General features: G+C 50.2%; 1 protein-coding gene across 8 annotated transcripts in view; it reads right to left on the bottom strand.

Moving 5' to 3' along the window:
- The window catches only part of LIPE (lipase E, hormone sensitive type), a 414723-nt gene that overhangs the window by 71589 nt on the left and 325580 nt on the right, over positions 1–17554 (bottom strand). For 4 of the 8 annotated variants that reach the window (XM_085615566.1, XM_085615567.1, XM_085615562.1 and 1 more), the window contains 4 exons: positions 13430–13456; positions 12341–12486; positions 3911–4096; positions 119–413 (listed from right to left, as the gene is read on the bottom strand). In XM_085615566.1, coding sequence (XP_085471692.1) covers positions 119–413; positions 3911–4096; positions 12341–12486; positions 13430–13456 — 654 coding nt within the window. The remainder of the gene's footprint in view (positions 1–118; positions 414–3910; positions 4097–12340; positions 12487–13429; positions 13457–17554) is intronic. The other 4 variants (XM_085615568.1, XM_085615569.1, XM_085615563.1 and 1 more) reach the window with 1 other exon arrangement.

Below are 17554 nucleotides of genomic sequence, written 5' to 3'. Positions count from 1 at the left end.
TCTTGCTCTCAATTTTGTGATAACAATAATTAGCCTCAACCCCAGGACTTGTCTTCAGGCTGCATTTCATTGCATGACGACCCCCAGCAGAAAGTACCGGTGCTCGGAGGACACTTACCTAGCAGGTGGCAGTTCTTGAGGGCCCAGCAGTAGGCAAAGAAGCACTCCTCCAGCGCACGCGGAAAGGGGGCCTGTGGGGCCAGTGAGTAGTCGATGGACAAGATAGGGGCATCTAGGTCACGAGCCCAGCTCTTCAAGTAGGGTTCGTGTGATTTGGAGGTCTGCGCCACAAACCCGCCACCGTGGAAATGCACAATGAGGTATTTGGATCGAGGGGCTCGCTTGCTCTTCAGTCGCAGGTCTAGGTTCAGAGGGCCCTCTGATTTCACAAAGCTGGCGAGCTCTTCGCTGTCCTACGAAGAGAAAGAGACAATGTGCTGCAAGCAAGGAAACATGGCTTCCATGGAGAACTGACAATGGCAAGAGAGCCTATGATGGAGCATGCGGGGAAAGAAATAATGCACAGAAGCAAATTATAAATATATAAGAGGGAGGGTGCAAGAGAAGGGGAAACAAAAGCTGAAGCTTTGCTAGGAAAGGAGTGTGACAGGAACAAAACATGTGCAGTGCTGTACACAAGAGGGGAAGCATCCGCAGTGCGGTACACAAGAGGGGAAGCATGTGCAGTGCGGTACACAAGAGGGAAGCATGTGCAGTACTGTACACAAGAGGGGAAGCATGTGCAGTACACAAGAGGGGAAGCATGTGCAGTGCGGTACACAAGAGGGGAAGCATGTGCAGTGCGGTACACAAGAGGGAAGCATGTGCAGTGCTGTACACAAGAGGGGAAGCATGTGCAGTACACAAGAGGCGAAGCATGTGCAGTGCTGTACACAAGAGGGGAAGCATGTGCAGTGCGGTACACAAGAGGGGAAGCATGTGCAGTGCCGAGCATGTGCAGTGCGGTACACAAGAGGGGAAGCATGTGCAGTGCGGTACATAAGAGGGGAAGCATGTGCAGTGCGGTACACAAGAGGGGAAGCATGTCCAGTGCGGAGCATGTGCACTGCGGCGCACAAGAGGGGAAGCATGTGCAGTGCGGTACACAAGAGGGGAAGCATGTGCAGTGCTGTACACAAGAGGGGAATCATGTGCAGTACACAAAAGGGGAAGCATGTGCAGTGCTGTACACAAGAGGGTAAGCATGTGCAGTGCGGTACACAAGTGGGGAAGCATGTGTAGTGCTGTACACAAGAGGGGAAGCATGTACAGTGCTGTACACAAGAGGGTAAGCATGTACAGTGCTGTACACAAGAGGGGAAGCATGTGCAGTGTGGTACACAAGAGGGAAGCATGTGCAGTGCAGTACACAAGAGGGAAGCATGTGCAGTACACAAGAGGGGAAGCATGTACAGTGCTGTACACAAGAGGGGAAGCATGTGCAGTGCTGTACACAAGAGGGAAGCATGTGCAGTGCTGTACACAAGAGGGCAAGCATGCGCAGTGCGGTACACAAGAGGGAAGAATGTGCAGCGTGGTACACAAGAGGGGAAGCATGTGCAGTGCTGTACACAAGAGGGGAAGCATGTGCAGTACACAAGAGGAGAAGCATGTGCAGTGCTGTACACAAGAGGGTTAAGCATGTGCAGTGTTATACACAAGAGGGGAAGCATGTGCAGTGCAGTACACAAGAGGGGAAGCAAGTGCAGTGCGGTATACAAGAGGGGAAGCATGTGCAGTGCGGTACACAAGAGGGGAAGCATGTGCAGTGCTGTACACAAGAGGGGAAGCATGTGCAGTGCGGTACACAAGAGGGGAAGCATGTGCAGTGCTGTACACAAGAGGGGAAGCATGTGCAGTGCGGTACACTAGAGGGGAAGCATGTGCAGTGCTGTACACAAGAGGGGAAGCATGTGCAGTGCTGTACAAAAGAGGGGAAGCATGTGCAGTGCGGTACACAAGAGGGGAAGCATGTGCAGTGCGGTACACAAAAGGGGAAGCATGTGCAGTGCTGTACAAAAGAGTGGAAGCACGTGCAGTGCGGTACACAAGAGGGGAAGCACGTGCAGTGCGGTACACAAGAGGGGAAGCATGTGCAGTACACAAGAGGGAAGAATGTGCAGTGCGGTACACAAGAGGGGAAGCATGTGCAGTGCGGTACACAAGAGGGAAGCATGTGCAGTGCTGTACACAAGAGGGGAAGCATGTGGAGTACACAAGAGGGGAAGCATGTGCAGTGCGGTACACAAGAGGGAAGCATGTGCAGTGCTGTACACAAGAGGGGAAGCATGTGCAGTGTGGTACACAAGAGGGGAAGCATGCACAGTGCGGTACACAAGAGGGGAAGGAAGTGCAGTGCGGTACACAAGAGGGGAAGCATGTGCAGTGCGGTACGCAAGAGGAGAAGCATGTGCAGTGTGGTACACAAGAGGGAAGCATGTACAGTGCTGTACACAAGAGGGGAAGCATGTGCAGTGTGGTACACAAGAGGGAAGCATGTGCAGTGCAGTACACAAGAGGGAAGCATGTGCAGTACACAAGAGGGGAAGCATGTACAGTGCTGTACACAAGAGGGAAGCATGTGCAGTGCTGTACACAAGAGGGCAAGCATGCGCAGTGCGGTACACAAGAGGGAAGCATGTGCAGTGCGGTACACAAGAGGGGAAGCATGTGCAGTGCTGTACACAAGAGGGGAAGCATGTGCAGTACACAAGAGGAGAAGCATGTGCAGTGCTGTACACAAGAGGGTTAAGCATGTGCAGTGCTATACACAAGAGGGGAAGCATGTGCAGTGCAGTACACAAGAGGGGAAGCAAGTGCAGTGCGGTATACAAGAGGGGAAGCATGTGCAGTGCGGTACACAAGAGGGGAAGCATGTGCAGTGCGGTACACAAGAGGGGAAGCATGTGCAGTGCGGTACACAAGAGGGGAAGCATGTGCAGTGCGGTACACTAGAGGGAAGCATGTGCAGTGCAGTACACAAGAGGGGAAGCATGTGCAGTGCTGTACAAAAGAGGGGAAGCATGTGCAGTACACAAGAGGGGAAGAATGTGCAGTGCGGTACACAAGAGGGGAAGCATGTGCAGTGCGGTACACAAGAGGGAAGCATGTGCAGTGCTGTACACAAGAGGGGAAGCATGTGGAGTACACAAGAGGGGAAGCATGTGCAGTGTGGTACACAAGAGGGGAAGCATGTGCAGTTCGGTACACAAGAGGGAAGCATGTGCAGTGCTGTACACAAGAGGGGAAGTATGTGCAGTGTGGTACACAAGAGGGGAAGCATGCACAGTGCGGTACACAAGAGGGGAAGCAAGTGCAGTGCGGTACACAAGAGGGGAAGCATGTGCAGTGCGGTACACAAGAGGGGAAGCATGTGCAGTGCTGTACACAAGAGGGGAAGCATGTGCAGTGCGGTACACAAGAGGGGAAGCATGTGCAGTGTGGTACACAAGAGGGAAGCATGTGCAGTGCTGTACACAAGAGGGGAAGCATGTGCAGTGTGGTACACAAGAGGGGAAGCATGCACAGTGCGGTGCACAAGAGGGGAAGCAAGTGCAGTGCGGTACACAAAAGGGGAAGCATGTGCAGTGCGGTACACAAGAGGGGAAGCATGTGCAGTGCTGTAAAGAAGAGGGGAAGCATGTGCAGTGCTGTACACAAGAGGGGAAGCATGTGCAGTGTGGTACACAAGGGGGAAGCATGTGCAGTGCGGTACACAAGAGGGGATGCATGTGCAGTGCGGTACACAAGAGGGGAAGCATGTGCAGAATGCACCAAAGAAGGCTTCTACAGAAGGTATCACTCAAGGTGAAGCGAAGGGAGAGTTTGACAATGTGGCAGTGAGCATGTGAAAGCACTTGAGGGACAAAGTATGTAGGGCATGTGGAGCCTCGTGTTGTGTGAATCTCACCTGCCCTTCCCGCAGTTCATAGGAGATCAGTCGCATGTGGACGGCGCCGGGGCCTGTGTGCGCCACCGGAGGCATCACGGTGACTGAGAGCTGGGGGTCGGCCACCAGTGGCAGCTCCAGGGTGTGGGGTGGCACTGCCAGGGCTTTGTTGACCCGAACTGTGGTGGAAGCTATGTTGACAAGAGACTGGAAGAGATGGGAGAAATGGGCAGAATAACTGTCATGATGCTGTCTGCTTGTAGCAGGCGAACATCCCCAAACTGATCGGTTTGATACATTCCCGAGGGATCAATCCCACCTCCCTAAACCCGATAAATGCTGTGATCCAAGGGATAATCCAGCCCACAATTACCAACCTGAGACTGGTGTTCCTCTAGGGGTCTCACACAGCCACAATGGCATGCTGCTGACCCATTGAGTGCCTGTCAAAGGCAAAGGCCACCCCCCCAGCCCCTGAACGAATGAAAAGCACTGATCCTGTTGAGCTTCTCCTCGCCTATCTCCCTGGTGATCTAACCAACCCCAGATCTAGAGAATATAGATGACCCCCAAGGTTCTCTCCCCCCCCCCTAACCCCCAATGACTGCACTGAGACCACTGACCCTCTAGGAGCTCTCACAGTCCCCACTCCCCACAATACACAATGATACACCGCTGATCTTCACCTTCACCACCAACCCAAGATCTAGAGAATATGGATGATCCCCGAGGTTCTCTTCTCCATCCCCCCAATGACTGCACTGAGACCACTGACCCTCTGGGACCTCTCACAGTCCCCGCAATACACAATGATACACCGCTGATCTTCAGCTTCACCACCAACCAATGATCTAGAGAATATGGATGATCCCTGAGGTTCTCTTCTCCATACCCCCAATGACTGCATTGAGACCTCTGATTCGCTGGGAGATCTCACACATCCACCCACAGTCACAATTCAACATTGGTCGTCTTCCGGGGATTTCAATGCCCCACCAGGCATCTTCACCCCTTGCACCACCGCAATGAACTATCAAACATCACTGGTCTTCTGAAATACCCCTGATTCAGAGGGCATGCTCGTATGAACCCCTGCAGTCAAATACCATATACACGTCCAATGAGCAACGGAATACTCTAGGGGCTCCCCTCGCCCACTACCCACTCCACCCCATCTTCACTGTGAAGTAGTTTTGGTCCACCAGAGGTTCTCCAAGCTCCTCCTCATACTGTGGTGGCCCTGGAAAGCAGTGGAGTGTAAGATACAGAAAACAAAGGTGGATCCCAACACGATACTCTGCCAAGGGTAGGAAGCCAGGCGCTCAGTGGGTAAGTTATTCCTCTGGCGTTCAAACTAGTTCACATTCAGGCAAACGCTACAATCTAAGGGAGCCTAGTCGACTCCTTAGACGCGCAGAGCCGAGGCGAAAGGCCGCCTCAGAGAATGTTTGATAAAGGCTAGGCACTACTAGCATGACGCTTGGAGCAAGAAAGCACTCAATTTAGGAATATCAGAAAGTATTTTATGATTACAATAAGGACAAACTTTTGTCACGGTTGGACTACTGCAACAGCCTTCTCGTTGGGACCAATAAATCGTCCTTAAGACGGCTTCAGGTTGTCCAACATGCAGCTGCCAGACTGGCCCTGGGCCTTCCTCGTAAATCATCGGCCTCAGCTGCATTGAAGACTTTACATTGGCTATCAATTCCTAAAAGAATTCTTTTTAAACTCCTCCTGACAACCTTTAGAGCTGTTCGAGGAGTCGGCCCCGCCTATCTTTCTGCCAGGTTTAAACCATATACCACTGCCAGAACTTTACGATCTAGCTCAGCTAATCTTTTGGCAGTGGCAGGTTCAAACTGTCAACTAGGGGAGGAAAACCTGCCTCAATACTTGGAGCTAAGGCATGGAATCAATTACCTAGGGAACTGAGGGCAATACAACAGCAAGATCCATTTAAACGTGCCCTTAAGACCTGGATATTTGGTCTATCTGATGCCTGCTCTCTTGCTCTAATTTAGCCTGCTTTGTATCAGTTTGCTTGGTTATCTGCAGCGCCAGGAGGCTCCAGTCGGAGTGACAGTTGCGCTATATAAACATACCCCTCATTTCATTTCATTTCATTTACAAACAACAAAAACTGGATCAGTCGCTGCAGAGTTCTAGGACAGTCATTGAAGGTTACTCCCCACCCTTCAAAAGTGGCCACTGAGGCCTCTTCCCCGTCTAGTCACACAGCGTGACTCCGAGCTTCGGACTGCAGTTTGTCTTCAGTCAGGCTGGAGGGGCGGGAGGTGAAGCACCCATCCCAGCAGACAGGCACAGTTCACACCTCCCAGACTTCACAGAGCCCCCGTGTGGGTATCTTACTTGAACCTCCACAGCAGACAGAGCCTCTTCTAGTCCTTCAGTGTCTGCATGGCCGGTAGGTAGTATATCCTGAATCTCACGAGCGTGCCCACTTTCTCGACACCATCTCGCCAGCAGTGTAGGCTGGCTTTGTCACTCATTTTCCAGTTCCAACAAAGATTCTTCACCAAGTCCAGTGCCAGACCAGCTACAACTGGTCAAGTGGTCTACCTCACACGAATAGTCTCCTAAGGGATCTGCTGTGGCTCAGCAGTTCGGCCAACAGTCCTCCTTTCAAAGAACACATTACAAAAGGCTTGGTCAGGGTGGTCACATCCCCAGCCACAGTTCCGCAGTCTCTGTCTGCCTGCAAGTCCTGCTCCACACATGTTCAAGGGCTGGTATTTCCGATGTCCTAAAAGATCCAGCTGTGTTCTGTCTCTTGGGATCCTCACACAGCTGGGCTGAGTGGCACAACGCCCACACACACCTTCCACTACTTTCTTTTGGGGTGGAGGGCTTGGGTAGCATTGTTGCAGGTGACAAGCAGACATTTGCCTGCATGAAATCATATGCTCCTATCTTACACCATATCAGTTTAAACATCTAACAGACGCAGGAGGGAACATCCTTCCTGGAGTCTCCCAACACACAACAGTCTCCGAGTTACTGCAAGACGTATGTTAAGGGAGTGGTGAGCTAGAAGCTTTCAAAAGGGTACCAAAGAAGCATTCAAACACTGTCTGCCACTGCTTAGCCCATGTACATGGATTCCTTCTCATGGAAAACCCACGCTGCTCTCACCTACATACCTATGGTGACTCCTGGCCTCAGGCTTCCATGAAAGAGCAAGCTTCACTGGAAGAGTGGGCCGAGCCCACCCAGACACATTCCTTTCCTTTTCTCCTCTCAGAGTTTCCTAAGATGGAGGCTGTCAGAACCTTCTTCCTAAGGTGGAGGCTGAGGCTGTCAGCACCTTCTTCCTAAGGTGGAGGCTGTCAGCACCTTCTTCCTAAGGTGAAGGCGGCTGTCAGCACCTTCTTCCTAAGGTGGAGGCTGTCAGCACCTTCTTCCTAAGGTGGAGGCTGTCAGCACCTTCTTCCTAAGGTGGAGGCTGTCAGTACCTTCTTCCTAAGGTGGAGGCTGTCAGCACCTTCTTCCTAAGATGGAGGCTGTCAGCACGTTCTTCCTAGGTGGCTATGTAAACGATATTGTTCAGAGGTAGTTATAGTAGGGTGTTACGAGGGTAGGGGGAGTGTCGATGCAGTTTTTCATCCTGGAGTAGTGGTGCAGAAAGTTACATGGAGGGTGTGGGGTAGGAGCACCAGGCCAATCAGAGGTTTAGGGAGGGGCGTTAGGTATTTATTGAGAAGCAAAAGTTGTCAATTTCTTCCTGAAAGAGGGAATGAGGGATTGTCACGTAAATCCTGAGGCAGCGAGTTCCAGATTCTGGCAGCGTTCCCAGAGAAGGAGCGGGTTTGGGCGGAATTAGAAGTAGACTGTTTAATGAGGACTCTTTTCTCTAGCTTTCGATAGTTTGTTTGCAAGGCAGACTGGTGTTTGTGTAGAGAGATTTGTGGGTTATGCAGGCAGTTTTGAGTAAACATCTTGCTTCAATTGGTAGCCAGTTGAGTTTCTTGAGAGTGGGAGTGATGTGGTCAAAGCGTCTCTCCCCCGACAGTAGTATGGCCGCTGCATGGAGTGTAGCTTTCAAAAGGGCTAAATGTGTTGTTGTGATGCCCGTGATCGTTGCATTACCATAGTCCAGTTTGGAGAGGACTAAGGATTGCACAACAGTCTTTAGGTCTTCGATGGGGTAAATGGTTTGATTTTTTTAAGGTGTTTCAATGTGCAGAAGGCACTTTTAGCCGAGGCATTATTATGCTCTTTCATGTTCCGGTTTTTGTCACGTGTAATCCTCAAAGATCTGATAGAGTTGGAGATGAATAGTTTGCACTTCAGTGCAGTGAGGTTATCGAGGCAAATATCTATGGGAAATGACTTTTCCTTCCGTTGGATGAACAGGAGTTCGGTTTTGCTGGGGTTGAGCTTAAGATGCTTGTTAGTCAGCCAGGACTGAACCGTGGAGAGAAAGCTGTTTAGGTGCTGGATGTCTAACAATATTTTAATGCATAGCTGGGTGTCATTTGCATAGAGGTTGTAGGCAATTCTGGATTGTTTCAGGATCATCGCAAGAGGTTCCATATGGAGGTTGAATAAGGCAGGAGACCGGATTGATCCTTATGGACCTCCTTGTGAGATTGGTGTTTCTTTGGAGGTGGAGTTGTTGAGTTTGGCTGTGAGCGCTGGTTCAGGAAAGAAGCAAAGCACAGAAGGACAGTTCCACTGATGCCTGCACATTGTGACAGGGTGTTTAGGAGAATATCATGGTTGACCATAACAAAGGCAGCCGAGAGGTTGGACTATGAGGCAGGCCTGGCCATCATCCATAGATCTGTGTAGTTCGTCCATGACGTTCAGTATTGTAGTCTCTGTACTGCAGCCTTTGCTGAACCCAGATTGAAAAGGTGTCTTGCAGGTTGTATTTTTCAATGTGGTTGTTGAGTTGTGCAAGCACACATTGCTCAATGGTTTTGGCAAGGGGAGGGAGGTTAGTTATAGGTCTGTAGTTAAGGTCGTTCTGGTCAGCGTCTGATTTTTTTGATGTGGTGGGAGACCCGGCAGAGTTTGAGGGGCGCCGGCACGAAACCAATAGATAAGGAGGAGTTAATGATTTTGATCCATGTGGGAGAGATGATGTGACTGAGCTTTTTGACAAGTGCAGCATGAAGGGGGTCGGAGATGTGCAATGTTGGCTTCATGCAAGCAATTTCAGGACTTGTTTTTTGGTGAAATAGTTGAATGGGCAGTGGGTGCCAGGAAACACTCAAGCCTTCTATACAGAATTCTTTGAAGCACAAATGTGCCCTGCCCACTTTGCTAATATCTAACTTTTTGATTTCAGGTACACTGCAAGGTCAAATATTTTCATGATTAGCACAGGGTCCTCTCATACACACAGATGATAAGGCACGCTGATGATATGAAGAAGGGACTTTAGCATCACTTGATGTCTCTAGAACAATATTGCAAGTCTAAAAAAACCTCAGGTCATTTCCAATAAAAAAAGATAAAGGAATACTGCAGAACGGAAACTAAAGGAACCTGGTGACTTACGGGTGTTGAGCTAGACAAATCCTTCCAATATACCTATCCTGGAGCACAATGGAGAACTGGAACCCACACTTTGAAGCCATGAACATAAAATGAAAGTAAGTTATGAAGGACATGGCCTGCTTTAGCAAAACATAGAGGGGACAGTGACGATTCTTCTGAGAACAGTGCACTTGAAAACCATTGTACGCATGAGTTCATGTGGAGCCATATTTGAGCTTAGAAGTTGGGCGAGTGCTTGGTACTCAGGAAGGCTACACAAGTGCTTGAGATGCTGAAAGGCTGGGCAAGTGCTTGATACTCTGGAAGTCTGGTTGAGGTCTTGAAATGTTGGAAGACTACGTTGAGTAATTGGTATGCTAGAAGGCTGGGCGAGTGATTGATATGCTGTAAGGTTGGGTGAATGTTTGGTATGCTGGAAGGCTGGGTGAATGCTTGATATTCTGGACGGCTGGATGATAGCGGATATGCTGGAAGGTTGGGCACATGCCTGATACGCTGGAAGGCTGGGTGAGTCCAAGATATGCTGGAAGGCCGAGATATAGTTGATACGCTGGAAGGTTATGCAAGTGATTGATATGCTGGAATGCTGGGTGAGTGCTTGATACTCTGGAAGTCTGGTAGTGGTCTTGAAAGGTTGGAAGACAGCGTTGAGTAATTGGTATGCTAGAAGGCTGGGCAAGTGCTTGATATGCTGGAAGGTTGGGCAAATGCTTCATATTCTGGAAGGTTGAATGAGTGCTTCAAAAGCTAGAAGGCTGGGTAAGTGCTTGCTACAGGAGGAGCTGTGTGCTATATAAGCTTTTTCATCCATTTATTCATTCATCAAGTGAAGCTGTATCTGAAACTAAAAGAAGAGCTTAAATCTACCCTGAGACCCTGAGTACTGTATATGAAATGAGATACAGAACAAGACAAAAGGTGATGCTACAGACAATATTTTATGCTTCTGTACATATTACGGGGAAATCTATTTGTTATTATTGATTATTGAAGTGTATGTTACGTAAAGATTTGACTAACCCAATAAACCTGCCCGTTTGAAAAATAATCTAGACTTACATGACGGAGTGTCTAGCAAATCTACATTAAGGAACTTTCTTACATAGAATATTTTCATTTTATAGTTTGGTTTTGCAATGCGAAACAATGTAGCAACGGAAAAGCAAACTCAACCCCCACATGGTTGGAAGGAGACCTTGGTTAACCAGATAAGAGTTAATATCCTAAGAACTAGAAGAGTGAACGCACTGGGGTCTAGAAAGAGAAATATGACAAGGCATGGCGCCTCTTGATGTATGTGGAAGACTCCCCTCCTGCTGGGCCAGACGAAAGCCTTCCAGGCCTATCCCTATCTCTTGGACCTCAAATCAAACCCCCATACATGTACCAGCAATGACACACTTTCTCTGGGCTTTAAGGCACACTGCACTGATGGCGTAGGCATGCTCCCAGAGCTATAGGTGTCATTGTCAGGGCTGCCCTAACAATGCTTTTTCCCTGAGCTGTGGGCCCCAATGCAGGACCAACAGGCACTGCGCCCTCCTTCTCCTTTGTGTTTCATACTCTTGGCTTGAGGGCCACCCTGCAGTACTCCCGCCCCATCCCAATGACATTAAACTCAGTACCCAGACTTGCAAATTCTCAGGACGCTTCACCCTTCCAAAGACCCTTTCCACACTAAGCAGACCATCACAATGATACCACCATCTCCCAGCCTTCATTCTCCACAGATGTCAACGTCGCTGACTCTCAGCCTCCCCTGCATTCAGCCCTCAGCCTGCTGGGCGCTCAGCCCTCAGCCTCCCCGGCGCTCAGCTCTCAGCCTCCCTGGCGCTCAGCCCTCTGCCCTCAGCCTCCCCGGCGCTCAGCCCTGGGCCTCCCCGCGCTCAGCCCTCTGCCCTCAGCCTCCACGGCGCTCAGCCCTGGGCCTCTCCGGTGCTCAGCCCTCTGCCTCACCATCATTCAGCCCTCAGCCTCCCGGGCGCTCGGCCCTCAGCCTCCCGGGCGCTCGGCCCTCAGCCCTCAACGGCGCTTAGCCCTCACCCTCAACGGCGCTTAGCCCTCACACTCAACGGCGCTCAGCCCTCAGCCTCACCGGCGCTCAGCCCTCAGCCTCACCGGCGCTCAGCACTCAGCCTCCCCGGCGCTCAGCCCTCAGCCTCCCCGGCGCTCAGCCCTCAGCCTCCCCGGCGCTCAGCCCTCAGCCTCCCCGGCGCTCAGCCCTCAACGGCGCTTAGCCCTCACCCTCAACGGCGCTCAGCCCTCAGCCTCCCGACGCTTAGCCCTCAGCCTCCCCAGTGCTAAGCCCTCAGCCTCCCGGGCACTCATCCCTCAGCCTCCCCAGCGCTCAGCCCTCAGCCTTACCGGCGCTCAACCCTCGGCCTCCCTGGCGCTCAGCCCTCAGCCTCCCCGGCGCTCAGCCCTCAGCCTCCCCGGCGCTCAGCCCTCACCCTCCCTGGCGCTCAGCCCTCAGCCTCCCGACACTCAGACCTCAGCCTCCCCAATGCTCAGTCATCAGCCTCCCGGGCACTCAGCCCTCAGCCTCCCAAGGGCTCAGCCCTCGACCTCCCCGGCGCTCAGCTCTCGGCCTCCCCGGCGCTCAGCCCTCAGCCTCCCCGGTGCTCAGCCATCAGCCTCCCGGGCACTCAGCCCTCAGCCTCCCAGGCACTCAGCCCTCAGCGGCACTCAACCCTCGGCATCCCCAGCCCTCAGCCTCCCCGGTGCTCAGCTCTCTGTCTCCCTGGCACTCAGCCCTTCAGTCTCCCTGGCACCCAGCCCACAACCTCCGCGGCACTCGACCCTTGGCCTCCTCAGCCTCACCAGCACTCAGCCTCCATGGCACTCAGCCCTCAGTCTCCCCAGCACTCAGCCTCCCCGGCACTCAGTCTCCCACCAATCACCCTCTATGGCACTAAGCCTCACCGCTAAGACCTCCATCTCTGTGATGTTCCAGAAGCTCTTCCAGAAGTTGACGTCCAGGTTCTGAGTGATGCGCTCAAACTCCGCACCCCTTAGCTCGGGGTCAATGGCGTATTTCCCACTTATGAAAAAGGAGCTAGCAGCAACACCTGAGGGGAGATTGGATGAAAAAGCAAAAAGGGCAGCCGGTGAGAAATAAATCGACCAAGTGTAGAGAGAGGTGGTTAGTGAGACACAGGGTAGAGGGGGACGAGACAGAGCGCAAGGCTGAGAAAGAGAAGGGAGAATCAGTCAGTGTGACCTTCAGGGTGATGAAAGAATAGCAGTGGATGAGAGGCAGATTAGAGAGAGAAAAAGAAGAAAGGACTGGTCTGTGTGACCACCAGAGCAAATAAGAAAAAGTGGATAAGAGGGAAAGGGGTGGGGGGAGGTCAGCAGTGTGACCTACAGGGTAGAGAGAGGAAATGGGCACTCGGTAAGAGATAGTGAAGAAATATAAGAAGAAAAGGCAGTCAGTGGGACCTCCAGAGTACATAAAAAACAGCAGTGAATGAGTAAGATAGAGAAGAGGATCACAGAGGAGAGAGGGGCAATCAGTGGGATAGCCAGGGTGAAGAGGAGATGGGAGGTGGATGAGATACAGTAGAAGATAGAGGAGATGATGGGTCAGTCTTGAAGTGACAGTGGAGAGAGGGGCAATCAGTGGGATAGCCAGGGTGAAGAGGAGATGGGAGGTGGATGAGATACAGTAGAAGATAGAGGAGATGATGGGTCAGTCTTGAAGAGACAGTGGAGAGAGGGGCAATCACTGGGATAGACGTGGTGAAGAGGAGATGGGAGGTGGATGAGATAAGTAGAAGATTCAGATGCTTAAGAGACAGAGGAGAGAGAAAGGCTAGTTAGGCACAGAGGAAAGCATGAATGGCAGGACTGACAGCTGAACATAGCACAAGCTGTAACCCCAGGATGAGAGGCCGGTAGAGGGGTTGATGCATAAACAGAGAGAAGATGGAGACGCTTCTCTCTCTTCCCTTCTGCTGTCACAGACGATGGCCACAGATGAGAAGACACATGGATGGGAACCTCACTTACCATACTGTGCCAGGCTGCCTCCCTCCGCTGGCATTGGCCGCATAGAGGAGAAGCAAGAAACAGGAGAGAGTGAGACAATCACACTAGTGAGTGGGAGAACAATGCTACCTGGGGCACTGTGAAACACACCACACCTGTGGTCAGGACAACAAAGCATCTTGGGATAGTTCAATAATCACACCGAAAGAAGATCTAGTGAATCCTTGGAGAGAATGAAACATTCACACCTGCCGGCAGGAGTCTGTCCAGGGAAAGAGTGACACAATCACAGCTGCAGGGAAAACAATAAGGTGTCCTGGGAGAGAGCGAGACAATCACATCTGCAGGCAGGACAATAGTATGTCCTGGGAGACAGTGGAACAATCACACCTACAGGCAGGTCAATAGTATTTCCAGCGAGACAACGAGACAATCCTATCTGCAGGCAGGACGACAAGGTGTTCTGGGAGAGAGTGAGACAACCACTTCTGCAGGCAGGACAATAGTATGTCCTGGGAGAGAGTGAGACAATCACACCTACGGGCAGGGCAGTAGTATATCCTGCAAGACAACGAGACAATCACATTCTGCAGGCAAAACTACAAGGTGTCCTGGGAGAGAGTGAGACAACCACTTCTGCTGGCAGGCCAATAGTATGTCCTGGGAGAGAGTAAGACAATAACAGCTGTGGGCAGGACGACAAGGTGTTCCTAGAGAGAGTGAGACAATCACAGCTGCAGGCAGGACAATAGTATGTCCTGGGAGAGAGTGAGACAATCAAAGCTGTGGGCAGGACGACAAGGTGTCCTGGGAGAGAGTGAGACAACCACAGCAGCCAGAACAATAGTATGTCCTCATGGGAGAGCGTGAGACAACCACAGCAGCCAGAACAATTGTATATCCTGGGAAAGAGTGAGACAATCACAGCTGCTGGCCGGACAATAGTATGTCCTGGGAGAGGGTGAGACAATCACAGCTGTGGGCAGGACAATAGTATGTCCTGGGAGAGGGTGAGACAATCACAGCTGCTGGCAGGACAATAGTATGTCCTGGGAGAGGGTGAGACAATCACAGCTGCTGGCAGGACAATAGTATGTCCTGGGAGAGGGTGAGACAATCACCCCTGCAGGCAGGATAATAGTATGTCCTGGGAGAGACTGAGACAATCACAGCTGCTGGCAGGACAATAGTATGTCCTGGGAGACGGTGAGACAATCACAGATGTGGACAGGACAATAAGGTGTCCTGGGAGAGAGTGAGACAATCACCTCTGCAGGCAGGGCAATAATATGTCCTGGAGAGAGTGAGACAATCACAGCTGCTGGCAGGAGAATAGTATGTCCTGGGAGAGAGGGACAGGCCGCTTCCTTGAGGAACAGGATCAGTACTGACTTGCATTAGGTAGGCCTCTGTCTAGAGTGGCACAGTGGGGGACAAATGATGGGTTGGAATGCTCCCCTGAGTGATGGTCTCTGGTTAGACTATTTACAAGTATTCATCCCATCACCCTTAGGGTCTTTGCTTGCCAGTACCATGCCTGGAAACATGAGAGCAGCACAGCTTTCCAAGCCTACTACTGTCAATCTTTCTGAATTCCAAAAAACAGTATATTTGCACCCAGTTAAGGAGTACTGCTATAGATGCATATTTACTACTTGTTTGGTAAACCGGTCACTATATATTGAAAATCCCATTATGAAAAAAATGAGCAAGTTAAAACCTCTTAGTAAAATGAGATTGATGAGAAAAATAAACAACAGACATAGGAGACCTGACTCAGTGCCCCCAGAACCAGCTACCAAACCTAGAATGCACAAGAGGTGTTGAACCCCAAACACCCACTCTAAAGTTTCACCCTGTCTGTCTCACCTCGGCCTGGTAGTTCTCCCTTGGAACTCATGAGTACAGTCACGTACTATACAATAGCCTGGAGTCCCTGCCCAAAGATCCCTTATTTTAAATGTATTTTCACAGCTCGCACTCTTCTTCCTCTCTACTAGAAGCCTTAATAGTAGAGGTGTTAAATCGGGCACGTGTGCAGGGTTCCTTGTTTCTAGTCCCACCTTTTATAAATCATTTTATTAAGGGACTGGTGGACCCATCTACTAAGCCCGAGTCGCAAATAGAGGAGGGAGTGCAGGCAAATTGATAGGGTAAGCCGAGGAAGAGCCCAGCCAAAGCAGAGCCATGGGTCTGACTGGGCTCTAAGAGTCTGTGCAGGAGCCGGGCCATGAAAGCATTTGGCATGAATAACGTGCAACAATCATAACGTACAAATATGATACAATCTCTTCAAAATTGAAAAAAAGTGTATTTATTTAACATATGGAAACGTTTCATCTTAGCACATCAGATTACATCACTGCATAGACAGACATTTATTAAAAGCGATAGTTTTGTGAAAACTTTGTGGCTCGAGCCCTAAGGACAATGCGTTAGTGAACTAAGAGGTTAGTCAGTATTCATGTAAATTCTTAACAAGGCCAACGTTCTTATTATAAATAGAGCCATTTAATAGTTTATTAAATCCAATATAAGAGGTCTTGTGCATACAGAGCTCGAGTGTAATAAAGTACCCTTGCATGTGACAATAAAGAAGAAGGAGGCGCTGTGAAATTAAATATTTGCCTAAGATCATACAGTTAGGACAAGCAGAGAAGCTGGTATTGATTCCAGGTTATCTGGTTTCACATTTTGAAATTCAGCCAACTCTCTCTCTCTCTTTCGCTCTTCCGTTGACATCAAAAGTCACTAATTACTAATTTGCTTTATCTCTTGGCTCACAAAAACCGAAAAAGACAGCAGACCTGATTAAGGGCCCTCAAACGAAACTACCAAGCCTAACACTCACCCTGAAGCTTCACCCCTGCTAGGATAGTAGAACCATCACAATGTACCCTGGGAGAGGGCAACAAGCGACTTACCTTTGGTAACACTCTTTCTGATGCTTACTCTAACTTCAAATTCTTCACCTTAGAAAACTCTCGACCTGATCCGGAAAACATTCTTGTAGGAAGCTGGCTCTGTATATACTATACTAAAGTGAGATATAGTGTGCACAGAGTCCAGTGGATCCCCAAAGGTAGGCAGAGGTAAAGTTAGATAGAACCTTACTCTCTATGTGTGGCAGTGTGGGCGAGCAGTAAGGCTTTCTCAGATGGTACTGTTAAGCATTTATTGTACACACTCAGGCAAGACATGATGTCACACACTCAAAGACTGAAATCAGACCAATTTTCATGTATAAAAATATTGTTTAGTAATATTTTATTTTCTAGAACCAATCCAGGCCTGGTACAGGTAATTATAATAATACTTTGCACAATTTTTGTAGTGAAATACAGTTTGAATGCAGTTGGTTGGTTTACAGGTAAGTCAACAGTCAAAATTACTTTCGAGATTACTGTGTACATTTCTTTTCAGATTACTTTTTAAGTTACTTTTGCTATTGAGTGTGATATGCCTAGATATCACACTGGGACATTTCCTAGACAAAAGGTAAGTAATTCAGTTTTTGTACATAGGCAGTTTTTTAAGGTTTCATACAAACCAACTCCACACTTGAGTTATCGGTTTAGGGGTAAGTACTTGGTATTGGGAGTTGGTTTTCTGGGGTTAGAACTAGGGTTCCCCCAGGGTCAAGGATGCACTCTCAAAGCACCCTCAGCAGCACTAGGGCGGCTGGGTGCAGAGTGCTAAGGCCCAGTGTTATCCAGTGGTGGATAGCAGGCCCCCGGTTGGTGGCTGCTCACGACAAGGCCACATGGTTGTGGGAGCAAAGCTCATGGTGTTAGGCTCAGGGCAAAGGGGGATCCGATTTAGCACACAGGGTGCACCCACAGTGGCACAGGGACGGCCGGGTGCAGGGTGCTGTTTTGGCATTGGGTGTCCTGTTGATTTCAATGGGGATTCTCAGGTTGCAACAAACACTGCAGGCTAGGGGTCGAAGATCTTCTGGAGGCGACCCATGGTTGGAGAAGTAAGTTGGGATGTCTTAGGATGCTGGGACACCATCAGTTGGGCCACCCAAGGACGGGGGATGTCGGGTGCAGGGGCATCTTTTGGCGTCTGGTTTCTCTTGCCGGCTCCGGTCTCGGTCAGGGGGATTCTCAAGAAAGGGGCTGCAGGAGTCAGTTGGAGACTTGA

The sequence above is a fragment of the Triturus cristatus genome, chromosome 7 (genome assembly GCF_964204655.1).
Source record: "Triturus cristatus chromosome 7, aTriCri1.1, whole genome shotgun sequence".
NCBI lineage: Eukaryota > Metazoa > Chordata > Amphibia > Caudata > Salamandridae > Triturus > Triturus cristatus.
The sequence above is the reverse complement of the archived record's forward strand: the minus strand, read 5'-3'. Positions and strand labels throughout refer to the sequence as shown.